The sequence below is a fragment of the Macaca nemestrina genome, chromosome 1, assembly GCF_043159975.1.
Source record: "Macaca nemestrina isolate mMacNem1 chromosome 1, mMacNem.hap1, whole genome shotgun sequence".
In the NCBI taxonomy this organism is placed as follows: Eukaryota; Metazoa; Chordata; class Mammalia; order Primates; family Cercopithecidae; genus Macaca; species Macaca nemestrina.
This window is the reverse complement of record NC_092125.1, coordinates 67915530-67932952: the sequence shown is the minus strand read 5'-3', so window position 1 is coordinate 67932952 and position 17423 is coordinate 67915530. Positions and strand designations below refer to the sequence as shown.

Below are 17423 nucleotides of genomic sequence, written 5' to 3'. Positions count from 1 at the left end.
ACAGAGAAATGAGTTGGAAAGCATTTGGATTTTCTTTCATTTTTTCTTTCAGGTTTATACAAATTTTAATATAATATCACTAAAAGATTTTTAAAATGGAAAAATAATCATCCTAACCCTGCTACCCAAAGACAAATTAGTTTCATATTTTTCACACTACCTTCTGGTTTTTGATCATATGTATTTCTTTTTAATAATATTTTAAGCATAGTGAAACCTACATTTTTGTAATATGTGATTGTATGAATATGTTTTTCACTTGATACTATATTATAAATATTTTTTCTGTTTTTCCATTTTTTCCATTTTTAAGCTTTTCACATCGTCATGGTCTTTCATAATATTAGTGTACCACAATGTGTTTAGTAATATCCTTATATTAAATAGTAGCCATGTGACCCAGCATTGCTCAGGATAATTATTAGCCACCGACAAATACAGTACAAATACAACTTAATACACATAATAAAAATTAATGTTATAATAATTTTCTGTAATTGTAATAATTCAGAGCTGTGATTATGTTTAACTTTGTAACAAGATTACTTTATCGATCACATCTGTCATCTGTACTTCAAGACTGTTGCTCACTCTGAAGCTGTCCTGAGTGACAGCCTGGGGCTAGATGGGCAGGGGCACCAGAAGTCAGACTGCCTGGGTGTGAAGCCTGGCTTTGCCCCTTACTATCTGTTTGAGCTTAGGATGCATGAACACTATGTTTGAGGTCTTTGCATCTCAGTTCCCTCCTCTGTAAAATGGCTATAACTGATAATATCTACTTGACAGAATTGTTATAGGATTATGAGATATAACACTTGTAAAGCACTAAGACATGTGAGCTATCACTATTAGCAACGCCTGCAATTTGGAACATCTGTTTTTTGTCATTTATTAATGGTTATGACGAAATGGACTCACAGATCTGTAGCTGTGTGAAAATGGAGTAGTACTTTCAGTGAGTCGATGCATTTTGTCTGATCTAATCTTGTAAGTTTTAAAACTCATTTAACTAAGTTTTTAAAAGAATGTGCCTTACACTGTTCTCTGTGGAAGAAAAACATTTGAAGTGGCTCGTATTGTTTCTCATTGTGTGTCACTTAAATTCTATTCTATCCCAGGTCATTTAAATTCTAAGTTAGACCAAACCAAATGTGTTCTGATGTAATAATGGGAATCATAATAGCACCTGTCTCACAAGGCTCTTTTGAGGATTTAAATTAGTTAATATTCAGTAGAATAGTTCCTAAATATAGTAAATACTATGGAAGTATTTGGTAATACAATAAAGTAAAAATAAAACCATTCCAATGTTGCGGTGAAACTCTTTTTAGTTTGCATTATATAATTCGGAATTTTATTCATGTGGAAATTATATGGAGGAATTTAATTTTATTTAATTATATGGAGATTTTTGTCATTTCTAATTTTTAGCTTTTACAGATAATGCTGCCGATGGGCATCTTCATGCATGCATTTATTTGTTTTTCTTCTTTTAAAATACTTTCTTTAAGATAAAACCTTGGAGTGGGTTTGCTGGAGAAGTTTAGTGAAGAAGTAGGTTAGTTCTGACAGCAAAGATTTCCAGGAAGTGGGTGGGAGGGAATCAAGCTGGGCTTTAGGGCATTGTGGAGATGGCAGGGTCAGTAGAGCTGGGAGGCTCTCTCACCAGCTTGAGAGCTCAGTACATTGGGAGTCAGCAGGCGGCAAAAACAGCGGGGTGTGGGGCAACAGGCAATGGCTGGAATCCAGTGAGGTGACTTTTAGATCCATCTCTACCTCTCTGTTGAAATGCAAGGCTGCGGCCGGGCGCGGTGGCTCGCACCTGTAATCTCAGCACTTTGGGAGGCCGAGGAGGGTGGATCACGAGGTCAGGAGATTGAGACCATCCTGGCTAACATGGTGAAACCCCGTCTCTACTAAAAATACAAAAAAGTAGCTGGGCGTGGTGGCGGGTGCCTGTAGTCCCAGCTACTGGGGAGGCTGAGGCAGGAGAATGGCGTGAACCCAGGAGGCGGGGCTTGCAGTTAGCTGAGATCGTGCCACTGCACTCCAGCCTGGGTGACAGAGCGAAACTCCATCCCCCCCCCCCCAAAAAAATGCAAGGTTGTTTTGCCCCTGTGGGTCTCCATTTCTTCTAAAGCCTTTCCCAGTATGAGGGTCTATGAGTTCTTTATTTCTTAAATATTAAATACCTTCTAAATGCCTAAAATTGTGCTCAGTACTAGAGATGCAACAAGGAGTAAAATATAGTCAGTATTTTCTCTTAGTTACAGATGCACAAGACAATTTTCAGGTAAATTTAAAACATGTGATAAACTCAAGTGATAAACAAATACAGAAAACTGTAGAGGCATGGGATAGGGGTGGGAGCTCACTTACCCCAGCCTTCAGAGGTAGGCTGGGCGGAAGGGAAGGAAGTTTTCCTGGAGGAGGTAATGGTTGGACTTAACCTTAAAGGAGGCGCAGGAGTTAACCAGGCAATGGGGAGAGTGAAGAGCGCTCAGGGCAGAGGAGATGGCATGGCCAGCACACAGTGGGATCATCAGGGTGCTTCAGAGGACCGGCAGTTCTTTGTCCCTGGGGAATCAAAAGCAAGGCAGGTGGCCCGAGATGTGGCTGGAGAGGCAGACAAGGTCCTGGTACATCACTTTAAAGCGTTTGGGTTTTCCACAGACCATTTTACCCAAGAGTGGCTTTGGAAATGTGCCAGCTTCCACTCAAGGCCAAGAATCTGTCCTGTTTTCCCCGTATCTTGACAGTGCTTTCCCTGCGAGGCTCAGAGCACCTTATTTTTAGGGTGACCACTAGCTGTCGCTATTGAACAGGTCTAGTTCCCCAGGGCTCAATGTCAAACGTAAGGCCCCAGCAGCCGGGCGGAGTTACCGGATGCCGGAGTCCAGCCCCGCCTCAGGTCAGTTCAGGGCCCTAAGCGATGACTCACTGGTAGGCACGCTGGTGTACAGGTAGTGGCTGCCCTGGGGTAGAACCTGCTACGCACTGGGCAAGGAGATTGTGTGAAGCGTGCTACGCCACCACATTCAGCCACGGGGTGGCGCTGCCACCCTGACGGCCCGAAGGGAGGCCGGCAAAGAGGCAAAGTCTTTCCTTAGGACAGCCTTGCTCTTTTGTGGTCCACAGTACCGTTCAAGGACAGTGTGAGGGAGCCCCGGACGCACACCACCCCAGCGGTCCCCGGGCAGCCAGTCGCTCAGCAGAGAGATGCTCGAACGCTCTGCCATTTCTTTTGTCCCATGGGCCTCAGCCCCTCATTGTTAAGGGTCTTTTGGGCCAGTCCCCAGTTTCCACCCTCTGATTCCAGGTTATGCGGTGTACCAATGTGTCCTCCCCTAGGGCTTCTGTTTCCTATCATCCTTCCCAGAAAGCTTCCCCAACTCAGCCAGTGTTCATCTGGTACTTTCTATCTTTTAAAAATTGATTTTTTGATATACAGTCATGCATAGCATCATGATGTTTTGGTCAATGAGGGACTGTATATACAATGGTGGTCCTATAAGATTATAATATTGTATTTTTACTGTACCTTTTCTATGCTTAGATATGTTTAGATACACAAATATTTACCATTGTGTTACAATTGACTGCAGTATTCAGTATGGTAACATGTTGCACAGGTTTGTAGCTGAGGAGCTGTAGGTGCACCATATAGCCTAGGTGTGTGGTAGGTTCTATCAGTTAGGTATGTGTAAGTACACTCTATGATGTTGGAACAATGATGGAATCAACTGTGATGCATTTCTCAGGTCTTATCCCTGCTGTTAAGTCATGCATGACTGTACATTTACATAGTGAAATAATTGCTACAGTCAAGCAAGTTAAGGTATTCATCATCTCACATAGTCACCTTTTTATTGTGGTAAAAGTATGTAAAATCTACTCTGTTATTTCCAGTATATGATGCAATACTATTAACTATAGTCCTCGTGATGTTTCAGGAGTTAAAGATACGCCATTCTGGCATATTGACTATTTAAGTTAAGGGCACTTAAAAAACAGCAAGTGTAAGAAGATCACTCTGACCTTTGAGCTGTTTCTTAAAAGCAAACGACATTCTCATGGGAAAGACATCCTCCCTGTAGTAGGATAAAAAAGGAACAGTCTTATCATCAAGGATGAGAAGCTGAAGCCAAGATAAATCTGTACAAACAAACCTTGTTAAACTAACCCTTATCTTCCTAGTTGCATCTCTGCCCAATTTAATACCCTAGCCCAAGCCACTTGCCCTATCACATTTTTCAGTGTGCTATTCTTTGTCGAATTCAGTATACTGAATTTGTAACTGACTCAAACTGCTTCTTCGGGTCTTTATTTCCTTATGAGGTTCTCCTGTGCCATGTAAAATTTCTATTAAATAAATTTGTTTGCTTGTCTTCTGTTAATCTGTCTTATGTCAGCTTAATTCTTGGACTCAGCCAGGACCCTCTGAGAATGGAGGTGGAGTTTTGCTGCCCCTATATTGTACATTAGATCTCTAGGCTTATTTATTTTACATAACTGAAACTTTGTGCCCTTTGACCTCTATCTCCCCATCATCCCTCTACCCCAACCACCTTTCTACTCTCTGTTTCTATATATTCAAGTTTTTCTTTTTTTTTAAAGTGAGATAATGCAATATTTTTCTTTCTGTATCTGACTTATTGGAGCTCGCCCTAAGCCAAGGGAACATTTGTCCCATAACTCACGTCCCAAAGGACTAGTTAAAAGCATAACATATGCTGACTTCTTTCTCTAATACAACTTTAGAGCCATAGCCTCCAAAGGGGGACATGCAGGAGAACTACTAGGATGGGCAGAATATTGGAATTTCTATTTAATTTAATTTTTAAAATGTTTTATTTTTATTTCACCTAATACATACACATAATTATATAATTTTACTTAGTGAAATGTTCATGTTTTAGGTTCCAAGAACTTCGCCAAACTTGAACTCTGGAGAGAAGCGAAATTCACTCCCTAGCTCTAGAAAGGGGAATTTGGTAGAAGAGGGATCTCATTCTTCCAATTTCTTCCCCTCGGGTAGTTTTCTGTATATGGAAAAGAATGGAGCTTAAAATTATTATGTGATGACAATTCTACTTAAGAACTTAGGAGACTATCATTTCCTCAAATTAATATGGCAGTTTCTTGATTGAAGAATTATACTTTTAATTTTCCTGTCTGCCTTCTTAGGAACAAATATACATTTTTAGTACAGGCAACTTTTATTGTTTCATTGCCTCTAATTTAAAACATATTTGCATTATAATAGTTCACAGTGTTTCACAGTAAAATAGTTTGTCATTTTCTACCATAAAGGAGGCAGACTCTAAAACAAAACAAAACATGCTTTTAGAATCCATTCAAGCTGTCAACATCGTCAACACAGTAAGAGCAGTCAAATAGAACCATAAATATATTTGTCAACCCTTGGAGCCTACTAATAACAGGTATATATTAGCTAGATATATGGTAGCTCCAGGGGAGTGCTCAAAAGAGGCAGCCCATGTACTTGGGAGGTATAGCTACCTTTTACAATGAGAATAAGCCAGTCATGTCCTGTCCCATTGTTTATTATGTATTTACGTCTTCTCCTCGAAGAGGCCAGAGCCTGCTTCACAGGCCACACTGAGAACAGGCTGTGCCCTGACCTTCCCATTCCCATTCTTGAGATCAGTCCAGCAGTGAACATATCTGTAAATAATTTTATGAAAAGTATAGCAAGAGTCTCTGTTCTGGTGGTCATAGACAATGGGATTGACAACCAAATGTTCATGTGACAGGAGAATGGTCATCTTCCTTGCCCACTTGGGCTTATCTTTAGCCTGAGCTAGCTGAAAAAGAGTGATACAGTCCATGGTGCACACTGGTAACGAGCACAGAGCAAACATCCCCACCATCACAGCCAGCAACTTGGCTGTGTGGATCTCCCGTTGGAGGGTGGTCCTTGAGTGGTCCATCAGCTCCATGCACTAACTGTGAAGAACTTGATAGAGATCAGCCACATTATGAGCAGTGGGGACAGGACTTACCCCCCCAAAAACTGAAATATATCATGTAACTCATGGGTACTGCATTCTAAAAGAGACACTTCACAAGGCAGCAGCTTTCATTCATGGTTCCATCCCAGGGCTCCTTGCAGTTGTTGGACATAGCATATTTACTGTTCTACTCCAGGAATGAGGTCAGTCCAATGCCAAAGGCAAGGACCCAGAGGACAGCAGTAACCCCTCTTGTTTGGGTCCCAGTGACTAAACTTTTATGCTTGAGCCGACTGTGGCTGGCCAGGTACCTGCTGATGGCCATGGACAGGAGGCTGAAGATGGAGCTCTGTGTGAGCACAGGCATGAAGCGGGCAAGGAAGAGGTGGCTGTGGAAGTCAGTGCAGAACCCAGGCTGATGATGATGGGAAAGGGGAAGGTGAATAGCCCCATGGCCACATCAGGGACACATCAGGGACACTGCAGTCATCCACCACCAGGGACACTTGGTGGACGACTGCAGTGCACTTGGCATGCCAGCCCTAGCACCATGAATGGGTGCACCGTGCACCTCCAGCAGCATGGCCTGGCTAGCCAGGCTCCTCACCTACCTGGGCCCATGGCTCATCTACTAGGGCCTCATCTACCATGAGCCTCACGTGGGACAGTTGTATGTGCCCACACTACGCCTCTGCCAGCTGCATCTCTCTATTTATTTTTAGTTTGTCCTTTTAAGATTTCAATTTTTGCATATGTTTTATGCTAGCAAATATTATATGCATATATTAAATAAATAGTAACCATATGTCTATTAGAAGCACACATGCTTAATCATTTTTTTTCCAACTTGGGGATCTTTTGAGTTCCCCAAGTGTAATCATGTTTTAATAATGAAGTATGTGATCAAAAGCTTTGGAGAACGCTGCTCTAGAGAGTCTTCGATCCAGCCATCCTTTGAAGTTTGCCGTGGACTATACTCTGGGGTGCTTTTCACATGCTGGCCCGGAGTGGTCCAACCAAGGAGCAGGGTCCTGTCAGTGTGGAGAATAGTAGCACAGAAGCTCTGGAGAGGGACTTGTTGGTGAGGAGGGACTTAACTGTCCTTGAGAAGGAGATCTCTGGAAGAGCAGCCTGGATGTCTGTCCCCTGTGCCAATGTGTACTCCTCCTCTGAGATCTCCTCCTCAGTGCTCCCTCCTACTGATATCTAGGCCTTTTCATGACATTCTTTACTGAAGAGAGGGAATCACAATTTCTCAAAGGGAAATTTACAGATGTGGGAAGCCTGGGATTTCCTCCAGCATAGGTAGAGCTGTGGTGCCCAAGTAGGACCTTGCAAATGGTCAGTGTGAGTGGATGCTGTCAGCATGGTTAGGAGGCTGACGTCTTAGGACCTGTGTCCTTCTACTCTGACTGTATCTCCCTGCTTCTCTGGTGATTTATATTTATGACAAACACTATTGGTTGCTGAATAGAACCACAGTTTTGTTTGGCGTGGCAATGTGCCCAGTTGAAAGCTCCATTTCTCAGCCTCCCCTGAAGGGAACAGTGGCCACACGCCATGGCTGTGGGCCGTGAGATGTAAGCTGAAGTCTTTGGATGGGGCTTCCCAGTGTGCTCATTATCAGGGGTCGGAGTCAGCTGGTGTGCATCCTGTACCCTTCACCTTCCTCCTTCTCTTGCCGGAAACACTGAGTGATGCTGAGGGTGGGACCACTGTCTTGTGAATACCCAGCATCAAGGAGGAGGATGGAGAGCTGAGTGCAAAGACAGAAGGAGCCCAGGTCCCCAAAGGCCCTAGTCGGCTCCACCCAGACTTTTTGTTAGGAGAGGAAAATAAATCTCTGCCTGATTCAGCCAGCCACTGTCAGATAGTTGGATTTTCTGTTGCTCCCAGGGGAATGCAGTGCTAAAAAACTTGAAAGTCATGACTACAGGGCTCCCTGACACTTCGGTCGAGGCTGTTGACTTCATGCAGGATGTTGATGCCCTTAGAATGGAAGAGTGTGAGCATCCCATGTCTTCAGGAGCCCTTGCTGCCTCTCCTTCCCTGGCAATGGTATTATAGAATGTAGATGTCTTGTCACTGCTAGTCAGCTTGGCCACGCTTACTGACAGAAAAAAAAAAAAAAATGCCGATTTGACTCGTGTTATCAGAGTTTGATTTCAAGTCCTGGAGGAGGAGAGAGTGAACTGTCTCCTTGAGAATAACGAATTCTGTCAGGAATGTGGAAAGTGAAAGTCATGATGATGTGCTGGAGCCAGTACACAGGCTTGAGAGAGCCGGGGGTGCCCATCTCTTCCCAATACACATGCAGTGATGTCCTTTTGGTGACTCGATGTTGGCCACAGTGAGAGTCTTTACATCATAGATACAGGTAAATGCTACCAATCAGCAAATTAAGGCTTTGTTTCTTCTTTTTCTGGAGAGTTAGTCGTTAAACATTTCTCAGCACAGCCCTGGAAGAGACCAAAGGTTTAGTTTAATATTAACTCATAGATACTGGCTATTAGTTTTCATATCTTCTGCTCCCCTAATGCTATGGAGGGGTGAGTAAGCCCAAAATGAGCAGAATCAGAAAGGCTGCTTTATCCTGAACACAGGCTGAAACCTTACAATATCTTTGGGCCTAAGGAGAACTCTTACATGTTCAGACTAAAGGCACAAACTAATTTTAACTTGACTTTAGCTATCAATTTGTCACCTGATCGTGTTTCTGTCTCTGCACTCATTTCCTCACCTCCTATTCAGCCCTCCCACTCCTGTCCTTTTGACAATCTGCAGGGCCTTGACTCCTGCAAACCTGCCTTCTCGCTGTGTTTATGTTACTCTCAGAATCTCCTGATTCTGGATCTGGGAAAACAGTTTATCACTTGTATCTAGATACCTCATGACCTTCTCTGGCCCGCACGTATGTGCCAGGTGCTCCTCGAGGTGCTGGGGGTACACTGAACTAAACAGAAAAAACTCCTGTCCTCATGAAACCAACATTCTAGCAGCGGGAGTGAGGCAGATGGTGCTTTCTGAAGATGGATGCAGCAGTTTTTAGCCCATCCATCCCACATGCTCCTCTTACAATGTGACAGTGACACTCCTCCATCAACAGGTGGGGTCTATATTCCCTTTCCTTGAAAAGAGGTGCATCTTCAGAACTGCTTCAACCAAAAGTGTATGGTCAGTCCTAAAAGGCAATATAGCTTCTGCCTGGCTCTTTCTCTTGGGACACTTGCCTTTGGAGATCTCAAGTCCTCCAAGCAGTCTGGCAACCCTGAAGCTGCCATTCCAAATGACCATGTGGAAGACCACACAAAGATGAGAGAGACTCCCGCTGTGCCCTCCCTGCTCGGCTCCAGGTGCCCAAGGAGCCAGGCACCTAAGGTGCCCTACCTGTTGCAGAGTCCAGCTGTTCATGTCTTCCCAGGGCAGGCACAATCACGCTTTTAGGTGATTCTAGTTCCTGACCTTTGAGCCACCCAGTCTTACTGAGTGGAGCAGAAATTAACTATCCCTGTTGAGCCTGCTCAGACTACAGATTTGCGAGCGAAGCGAATGTTGTTTTATGTTTTAAGCCACTGAGTTTTGGGATGATTTGTTATGTCACCACAGTAACTGGGACAAGGGTAGATAATAAACAAGACAAATGACCAACAATATAGATAATAATAAGTATTAAGGAGAAAAAAGAAGCATGGAAGGCAGACATAAAATTTCAGGGTAGGCCGGCATGGTGGCTCATGCCTGTAATCCCAGCACTTTGGGAGGCCAAGGCGGGTAGATCGCTTGAGTTTACGAGTTTGAGACCAATCTGGGAAACATGGAAAAACTCTGTCTCTACAAAAAATACAAAAATTAGCTGGGCATGATGGCACATGCCTGTGGTCCCATCTCTCTGGGGCTGAGGTGGGAGGATTGCTTGAGCTCAGGAGGTAGAGGTTACAGTGAACTGTGATCATGCCATGGCACTCCAGCCTGGGTGACAGAGCGAGACCCTGTCTTAAAAAACAAAACAGAAAGAACATTTCAGGGTGGGTTTGAAATTTTATTTAGGGTGGCTAAGAAATGCTTCATTGAAAAGGCAACTTAAAATTTTTTTTTTTTAATTTCCATAGGTTATTGGGGAACAGGTGGTGTTTGGTTATATGAGTAAGTTCTTCAGTGGTGATTTGTGAGATTTTGGTGCACCCATCACCTGAGCAGTATACATTGCACCCAATTTGTAGTCTTTTATCCCTCACCCCCTTCCCGCCCTATTCCCCTGAGCCCCCAAAGTCTGTTGTGTCATTCTAATGCCTTTGTATCCTCATAGCTTAGCTCCCACTTATGAGAGAACATACGATGTTTGGTTTTCCATTCCTGAGTTACTTCACTTAGAATAATAGTCTCCAATTTCATCCAAGTTCCTGTGAATGCCATTAATTCATTCCTTCTGAAGGATGAGTAGTATTCCATTGTGTGTGTGTGTGTATATATATATGTATATATATATATCACAGTTTCTTTATCCACTCATTGAATGAGGGGCATTTGGGTTGGTTCCACATTTTTGCAATTGTGAGTTGTGTTGCTACAAACATGCATGTGCAGATACCATTTTTTGTATAATGACTTATTTTCCTCTGGGTAGACATCCAGTAGTAGAATTGCTGGATCAAATGGTAGTTCTACTTTTAGTTCTTTAAGGAATCTCCACACTGTTTTCCATAGTGATTGCACTAGCCTATATTCCCACCAGCAGTGTAGAAGTGTTCACTGTTCACCACATGCATGCCAACGTCTATTATTTTTCGATTTTTTTTCTATTATAGCCATTCTTGTGGGAGTAAGGTGGTATCACATTGTGGTTTTGATTTGCATTTCCCTGATCATTAGAGATGTTGAGCATTTTTTCTTTTTCTTTTTTTTGAGACAGAGTCTTGCTCTGTTGCCCAGGCTGGAGTGCAGTGGCACAATCTCGGCTCACTGCAACCTCCGCCTCCCAGGTTCAAGTGATTCTCCTGCCTCAGCCCACTGAGTAGTTGGGATTACAGGTGCCGCCACCATGCTTGGCTAATTCTTGTATTTTTGGTAGAGATGAGGTTTCACCATGTTGGCCAGGCTGGTCTTGAACTCCTGACCTCAGGTGATCTACCCAACTCAGCCTCCCAAAGTGCTGGGATTACAGATGTGACACTATGCCTGGCTGATGTTGAACATTTTATTCACATATTTGTTGGCCATTTGTATGTCTTCTTTTGAGAATTGTCTATTCATGTCCTTAGCCCATGAAAAGGCAACTTTTTGAATGAATCTGAAGGAAGTAAGGCAGCTGGCCATGTGGTATGGAGAAGTAGAAGCATATTTGGCATGTTCTGGAATAGATAGGAGGCCAAGTGAGGCCTCTTGGAGTGCTTGAGCAATGAGGGAGAAGAGAAGGAGATGCCATCTCAGAGCCAATGAGGACCCAGATCATGTAAGATTTTTAGGTCTCTGTAAGGACTTTGGCCTTTACTCAGAATGAAATGGGATAATTATGGGTTTTGATGGAGGTATGACTTGATTCTGTTTTAATTACATCACATTTGTATGTCAGGATTCCTAGAAGTAAAATTCTGAGTCAAGGGATATGTACCCCTTGCCTTGCTTCTCTTGGTGGCCCAAGATGATGATAATATTATAATCATAACATTATGATAACATCATAATCTTGGGCCACCAAGAGAAGCAAGGCAAGGGGTACATATCCCTGTATTAAGGATCCCTAATACAGGGATTAAGTTCCTAGGGCTGCCAAAGAAAGTACTTCCTGTATTAGGTTCCAAAGGCTGCCAAAGAAAGGACCACAAACGCAGTGGCTTAAAACAATAGAAATTTATTGATTCACAGTCCTGGGGGCTGGAATACTGAAATCAAGTTGTTGAGAGGGCCACACTTCTACTGCAGCCTGTAGGGGAGAGTGCTTCCTTGCCTCTTCTTGCCTCCTGATAGGGGTTTTCAAGCCTTGGTGTCCTTTGGCCTGCAGCTGCATCACTTGCATCTCTGCCTCTGTCATCACAAGGTGTTGCCTCTGTCATCACAAGGTGTTGCCCCTGTGTGTCTCTGCCTTTATGTGGCCTTCTTCTTAAAATGACACTAGTCATACTGCTCACCTGAATCCAGTGCAGCCTTCTCTTCACCTAAGTAATTATATCTGGAATGATCTATTTCCACATAAAATCATGTTCTGAAGTATTAGGTATTAGGGATTAGCGCTTTAATATGTCTTTTTGGGGTACACGGCTCAACTCACAACACTGCCAGTTTGAGAATCACAGGTGTATTCCTTGGAAGAAAGCTGTTCCTAATTTTCTCAGGTCTTACAATCGTGCCTTATGCTAGTTAGCTTCCCCATTCCATTCACATGGAATCCACACATCCTCATTCCATGAGTGTGTGTATGTAACTTATTAACATGAGTGGAATTATATTATGCATCTTTGTAAGCAACTTGTTTTACACACTTAACAGTATGCCTTGGAATTCCTTCCATGGATGTACATATAAATCGACTTGATCCCTTGTTACCATGACACAGTGATTTCATAATATTGAATTTAATTCCTGTAATTTAAACATTTCCCCATGGGTAGACATTAAGGTTGTTTTCAATTGTCTTGGCTCCTACCAATGTAATATTTGGTGAAGGAATTTCTTTGTGGGAAGAGACTATTTTTGTTAAAAAAGACATTCAAGTTAGAGTCAGAATCAACTGTGCATAAATATACGAGGGAGAAGAAGGAGGCTGGAGGCTGGATTCTCTGGGGGTCAAAGTCAGATTAAGAGGGGAAGCCTAGAGGAAGCACTTTGAGGGCAACATGGCCAAGGGGGATCTTTTGAGTTAAATGATGCACACCGGGCTGGGCGTAGTGGCTCATGCCTGTAATCCCAGGACATTGGGAGGCTGAAGTGGGAAGACTGTTTGAGCTCTGGAGTTTGAGATCAATCTGGGCAACATAACAAGATCTCATCTCTACTAAAAACAATTTTTAAAATACCAGCCAGGCATGGTGGCACATGCCTGTAGTCCTAGCTCCTTGGGAGACTGAGGCCAGGGGATTGCTAGAGCCCAGGAGTTCGAGGCTGTAGTAGAGCCATGATCACGCCACTGCACTCCAGCTTGGGTGACAGAGCAAGACCGTGTCTCAAAAAAAAAAAAAAAAAAAAAAAAAAGGATGTACGCTGAATGAATGTAAACTTAGTCTTCCTTCTCCCCTCTGAGATATGCTACCTTGCTTACTTATACTTTCAGTGAGAATATAATTACTTTTGGAACCTACAAGAGATGCTGAATTTTTGTGTTAATGTGGGTGAGAAGTGAGTGATGCACATCTGGATTTCACATAGGATGTGAAAATGGACATCCTTGGATGTATATTTTTGAGCTCGTGATAAAGTGAGCTAGGAAGGCTAGGTTCTTTTAAGTGGAACTAGTCCAAAGACAAGGGTTATTGTACTGCTGATGCCACTGAAATTGGAACTTGGCTCCAGCTGCTGGAACCCCTGCCACTCCTGAGAGATGGGCAGATATTTAAGGGGCAGGGGAGCCAGGTTAGGAACTGGATGAGGACCCTTGAGAGAATCTCTTAGGAAGGACTTGTTGATTGCTGGCTCCCTAAAAAAGACCACCAAACAACCTGTTGATAAGGCAAAGCTGGAGTCTTGATGGAGTCTTAGTAGACTCTGAGAGTGGAGAGGGTAAAGTCAGGGTCTTTATGGGGCTTTGAAGTCTAGGTTAATGTGAGACTTCAGCATGGTGACTTTATTTGAATTGGATAAGGATCGTGATGCCATAGTTGGAGACTGGTGAGCACAGTGAAACTGGGGTTTGGAACTAAAGGTTCCAAGCAGTCTTAAAGAGTAGCAGTTATTCGATGCTATCTATTGAAAAGTTCAGCACTTTTAAATGGGTTTGCAACATTTATCTTAGTGGACAAGAGTTTCTTGGAATAGTAAAGTCATGCTGATAAGAGAATGGAATGTTGAAATCGTGTTAATGAAGATAATAAGCTATATGGGTGTAGATGGTTTCAGTTCTCAGACCTACTTTTTCAGATCTTCCCCTTTGGATTCTGAAGAAAGTCTCATTTAGAAAGAAGTTTAACCTCCCCCCAAGCAAATTCTAACTCAGCTTTAATATTATCTCTACCCTTGAGTAAAGGAATTACTGCACTTCATCTCACTGTGAAGAAGGAGTCTCATTTCTACAAGAGACTGAAGGGTGTTAATCTGATTGATCAGAAACCAAGACATTTATTAGGCCGCGTTGCAAGTGTGGGTGCATTTCATGTCAGAAACCAGACTACATTTTTTGGCCCTTTTTGTTTCGTTTTGTTTTGCACATGGATGCAGCCAGGTCTCTCCTGCTCCCTTGCACTGAGCATAGCCTTGGAAGGACCTCTAAGAAAAGTGCAGCCGTATTAGCATGCTCAGATCCAGCCCTTTGTCCATGGGGCTGGTAGGCTCAATAGATTCCAATATGTTCTGCTGCCCAGCCATTTAGATTCAGAGGTGGGAAAAGAAAATTTCCCCTGCACTTTTAGGCATGTGTCTCATGTCCCAGCATTACTTACCCTGGAAGCTGTATGTTTGGGAGTGTTGCAGTTCCTGATGGATATACCCCACTCATCTCTCCAGAACACTCGTTACCCTTTTCCATCTGCTCTGTACATGGGGAAGCTGACCTGTATGGTCTATACCTATCTGCTCCCTTGCCCCTCTGTTCAGCTAATGCGAAACACTGGCCAGAGATCAGAGGGAGGGAAGAGTGTGAGGTGGGGCTGGAGTGTTTGTTCCCCTAGATACCTGCTTCACAATCCTTGGTGGGCTGGCTGCATCTCTCTTTTTTTTTTGGGGGGGGGATGGAGTCTCGCTCTGTTGCCAGGCTGGAGTGCAGTGGCACAATCTCAGCTCACTGCAACCTCCGCCTCCCAGGTTCAAGCAATTCTCCTGGCTCAGCTTCCCATGTAGCTGGGACTATAGGCGCACACCACCACACCCAACTAATTTTTTTATTTTTAGCAGAGATGGGGTTCCACTACGTTGGCCAGGATGGTCTGTACCTTTTGACCTGGTGATCCACCCACCTCAGCCTCCCAAAGTGCTAGGATTAGAGGCGTGAGCCACAGCACCTGGCTGGCTGGCTGCATCTCTTAACTAAATGTCACAGCTCCTGCCATGTGGTACTCTCCACACAGGTCTTCACATCTCAGAGTTTGTGTAACAGGTCCCTTCTCTTGTCCCTGTGGGCCTTAGGATGGAAACAGCTGCAACTAACCCTGAGATATCACTATCTTTTGTGATTTCCCTATGCCTTGTCCCTTTTTTTCTTAAATGCTACCAAAATTACCCAATTTGAGGGTGTCATCTCTTACTTCTTGGGCCCTGATCAATATAGGGCTTTGGTGAGTTGTTCATCTTGCTGATGTTTTGTTTCCCATTTAATCGTAGTTAGGTGATGCCTAATAAGTGCTTACTAAATATTTGTTGAATGAATAAATGTCTAAATGAGTGAGTGGCAGGATTTGAACTCCAACTCTCCCTCTCCAAACTTCCAATGTAGAGTTTAGTGTTCACATGTAACATACAGATGCCTGATGTCCTCTGAGAGCAGTAAATGGGCCACTGGGTCTGTGGCTCAAGTTTCTGGGACCTCCATTTCCCTGGGTTTGCCCTAGTTCCTTAGGCCTAGGTGTCTTCTTTCCCAGAGGAGCAATATGCAATAATATGAAGAATATCAGAAATATACAGAAAAGATAAAGACACCATATTCCCCACCAAACAAAGATTAGGGTGATTTCTTCCACTCAGGAACAGATAAAGAGTTCAGACCACAGTTTATGGTTTTAAAGAAACCATCCTGAATAAGCTCAAGTTATAGCTACCAGTTATGAATTTATAAAGTTTATGTGACCTTTATTATAATTAATATTGTATTAATCATCACATATTATTATATATAAGAGATAAATTTAATATAACTATCTGGTAATTATACCTATGTTTACTAACAATTTTATAACTGCTGGCTGCAGTGGTGCATGACATTCATTATTATTACATTTCCATTGTGCAAATGTTAGAGGAACTCCTTCCATTTGTCAGGTGTGACCCATGACTTTCATGTCTCCGGAGATACTCTGGGAAGATGTCTTCATGGACAAGAGCTCAGATAAATATGAGACAGAACAGTCCCAAAATCCCTCAGCATGCCCAGCCCTCAGGGAGTTCCTAGTTTTTTATGAATCTGTCCATATTATAGCTCGGTAAGTAGAGAAATTCCAGGATCTTCCTGCATGGATTTCTCATCAGAAGAGTGGTCCAGAGTGAGCTGTCATAATATACTTCTTCTTGACGCAGAGCTCCCCCTTTGATGATCTCAAGGGCACATTCCTCCTTTGGAGCTGCTTGCATATTGATTATCCCAGAAACTGCCTTCATGGCTGTGTCTATAGAATGACAAGGGAAGAGTAGGGTTATCCAACTAGGACAGTCTACATGATGGAAGGCCTGGAGACATCAACCACTTAGCTGTCAGGGGCTTTTGGCAGTGTTTGCTCTGCAAGCCTTACAGGCGCTATAGGGAATACATGGAGAGACTGGGTATGTTAGAGACTGTTGGGCAAAGAGAGGCCTTAGTGTTAATAGGGGCCTTGCCTTCCTGGGTGGAGATTGATGGGAGCAGTTAGAGGTGATTACTCAGGAGATCTGAATCATGCTTCTCTCTTGGGTATTTTGGTTGGAGGCGGAGAAGTAATATGGGGGAGCAGAATGAGGATAGAAGTCTCATAATGACTCAGTAGCTAATGGGAAGTGCCAGTGGGCAAAACCAGAGTGCTGTATGATAATGACTTACTGTCTTATAAAAGGAAGAGATACTCAAGAATCCAGGCTTTTGCTCCCTTGTCACCACTTTCACTTCTCTCTCTTTCCAAGTTTTCATGTCCATCTTGTACAGCTTCTCTCTCTCTCCATTCCTTTCTTGTTTCCCTCTGGGCCTCGGTCTCTTTCTTTACTTCTCTAACTACTACTCAATTACTCTTCAAAGGGAATTTTCTTTTAATATCTGCCACATGTTTTAGATAAACTTGTATTTGGACTTAACAGAAAAGTTGTAAAAATTACATGCAGTACCCCCTTATATTCCACATTTGCTCCCCCTGTTTGCAACATCACACATAACCATTGTGCAATCATTTAGGACAGGTACAATAATAGAATTGATACAATATATTAACTAAACTACAGAACTTATTTTTTCACTAATGTTCCTTTTATGTTCCTGGATCTTATCCAGGATTCCACTTAGTAGTAATTTCTTCCCATCTTTCTTCTAATCTGTGACAGTTCTTCAGCCTTTCCTTGTATCTCATGGCCTTGACACTTTTGAATAATACTGACCAAATGTTTATAAAATGTTCCTTGATTTGGGTTTGT

General features: G+C 43.0%; 2 protein-coding genes and 1 pseudogene across 3 annotated transcripts in view; 1 reads left to right on the top strand and 2 right to left on the bottom strand.

The window, feature by feature from the left end:
* The window catches only part of C1H1orf74 (chromosome 1 C1orf74 homolog), a 108601-nt gene that overhangs the window by 35652 nt on the left and 55526 nt on the right, over nucleotides 1-17423 (top strand). The gene's annotated exons all lie outside the window — the stretch shown is intronic.
* LOC105484904 (adenosine receptor A2b pseudogene) lies at nucleotides 4812-6443 on the bottom strand (annotated as a pseudogene).
* LOC105484905 (hydroxysteroid 11-beta dehydrogenase 1) overlaps nucleotides 15875-17423 on the bottom strand; it is a 30354-nt gene continuing 28805 nt past the window's right edge. For both annotated transcript variants that reach the window (XM_071079781.1, XM_011746998.3), the window contains one exon: nucleotides 15875-16435. In XM_071079781.1, the coding sequence (XP_070935882.1) occupies nucleotides 16218-16435 (218 nt within the window). In that variant the 3' untranslated portion in view covers nucleotides 15875-16217. The remainder of the gene's footprint in view (nucleotides 16436-17423) is intronic.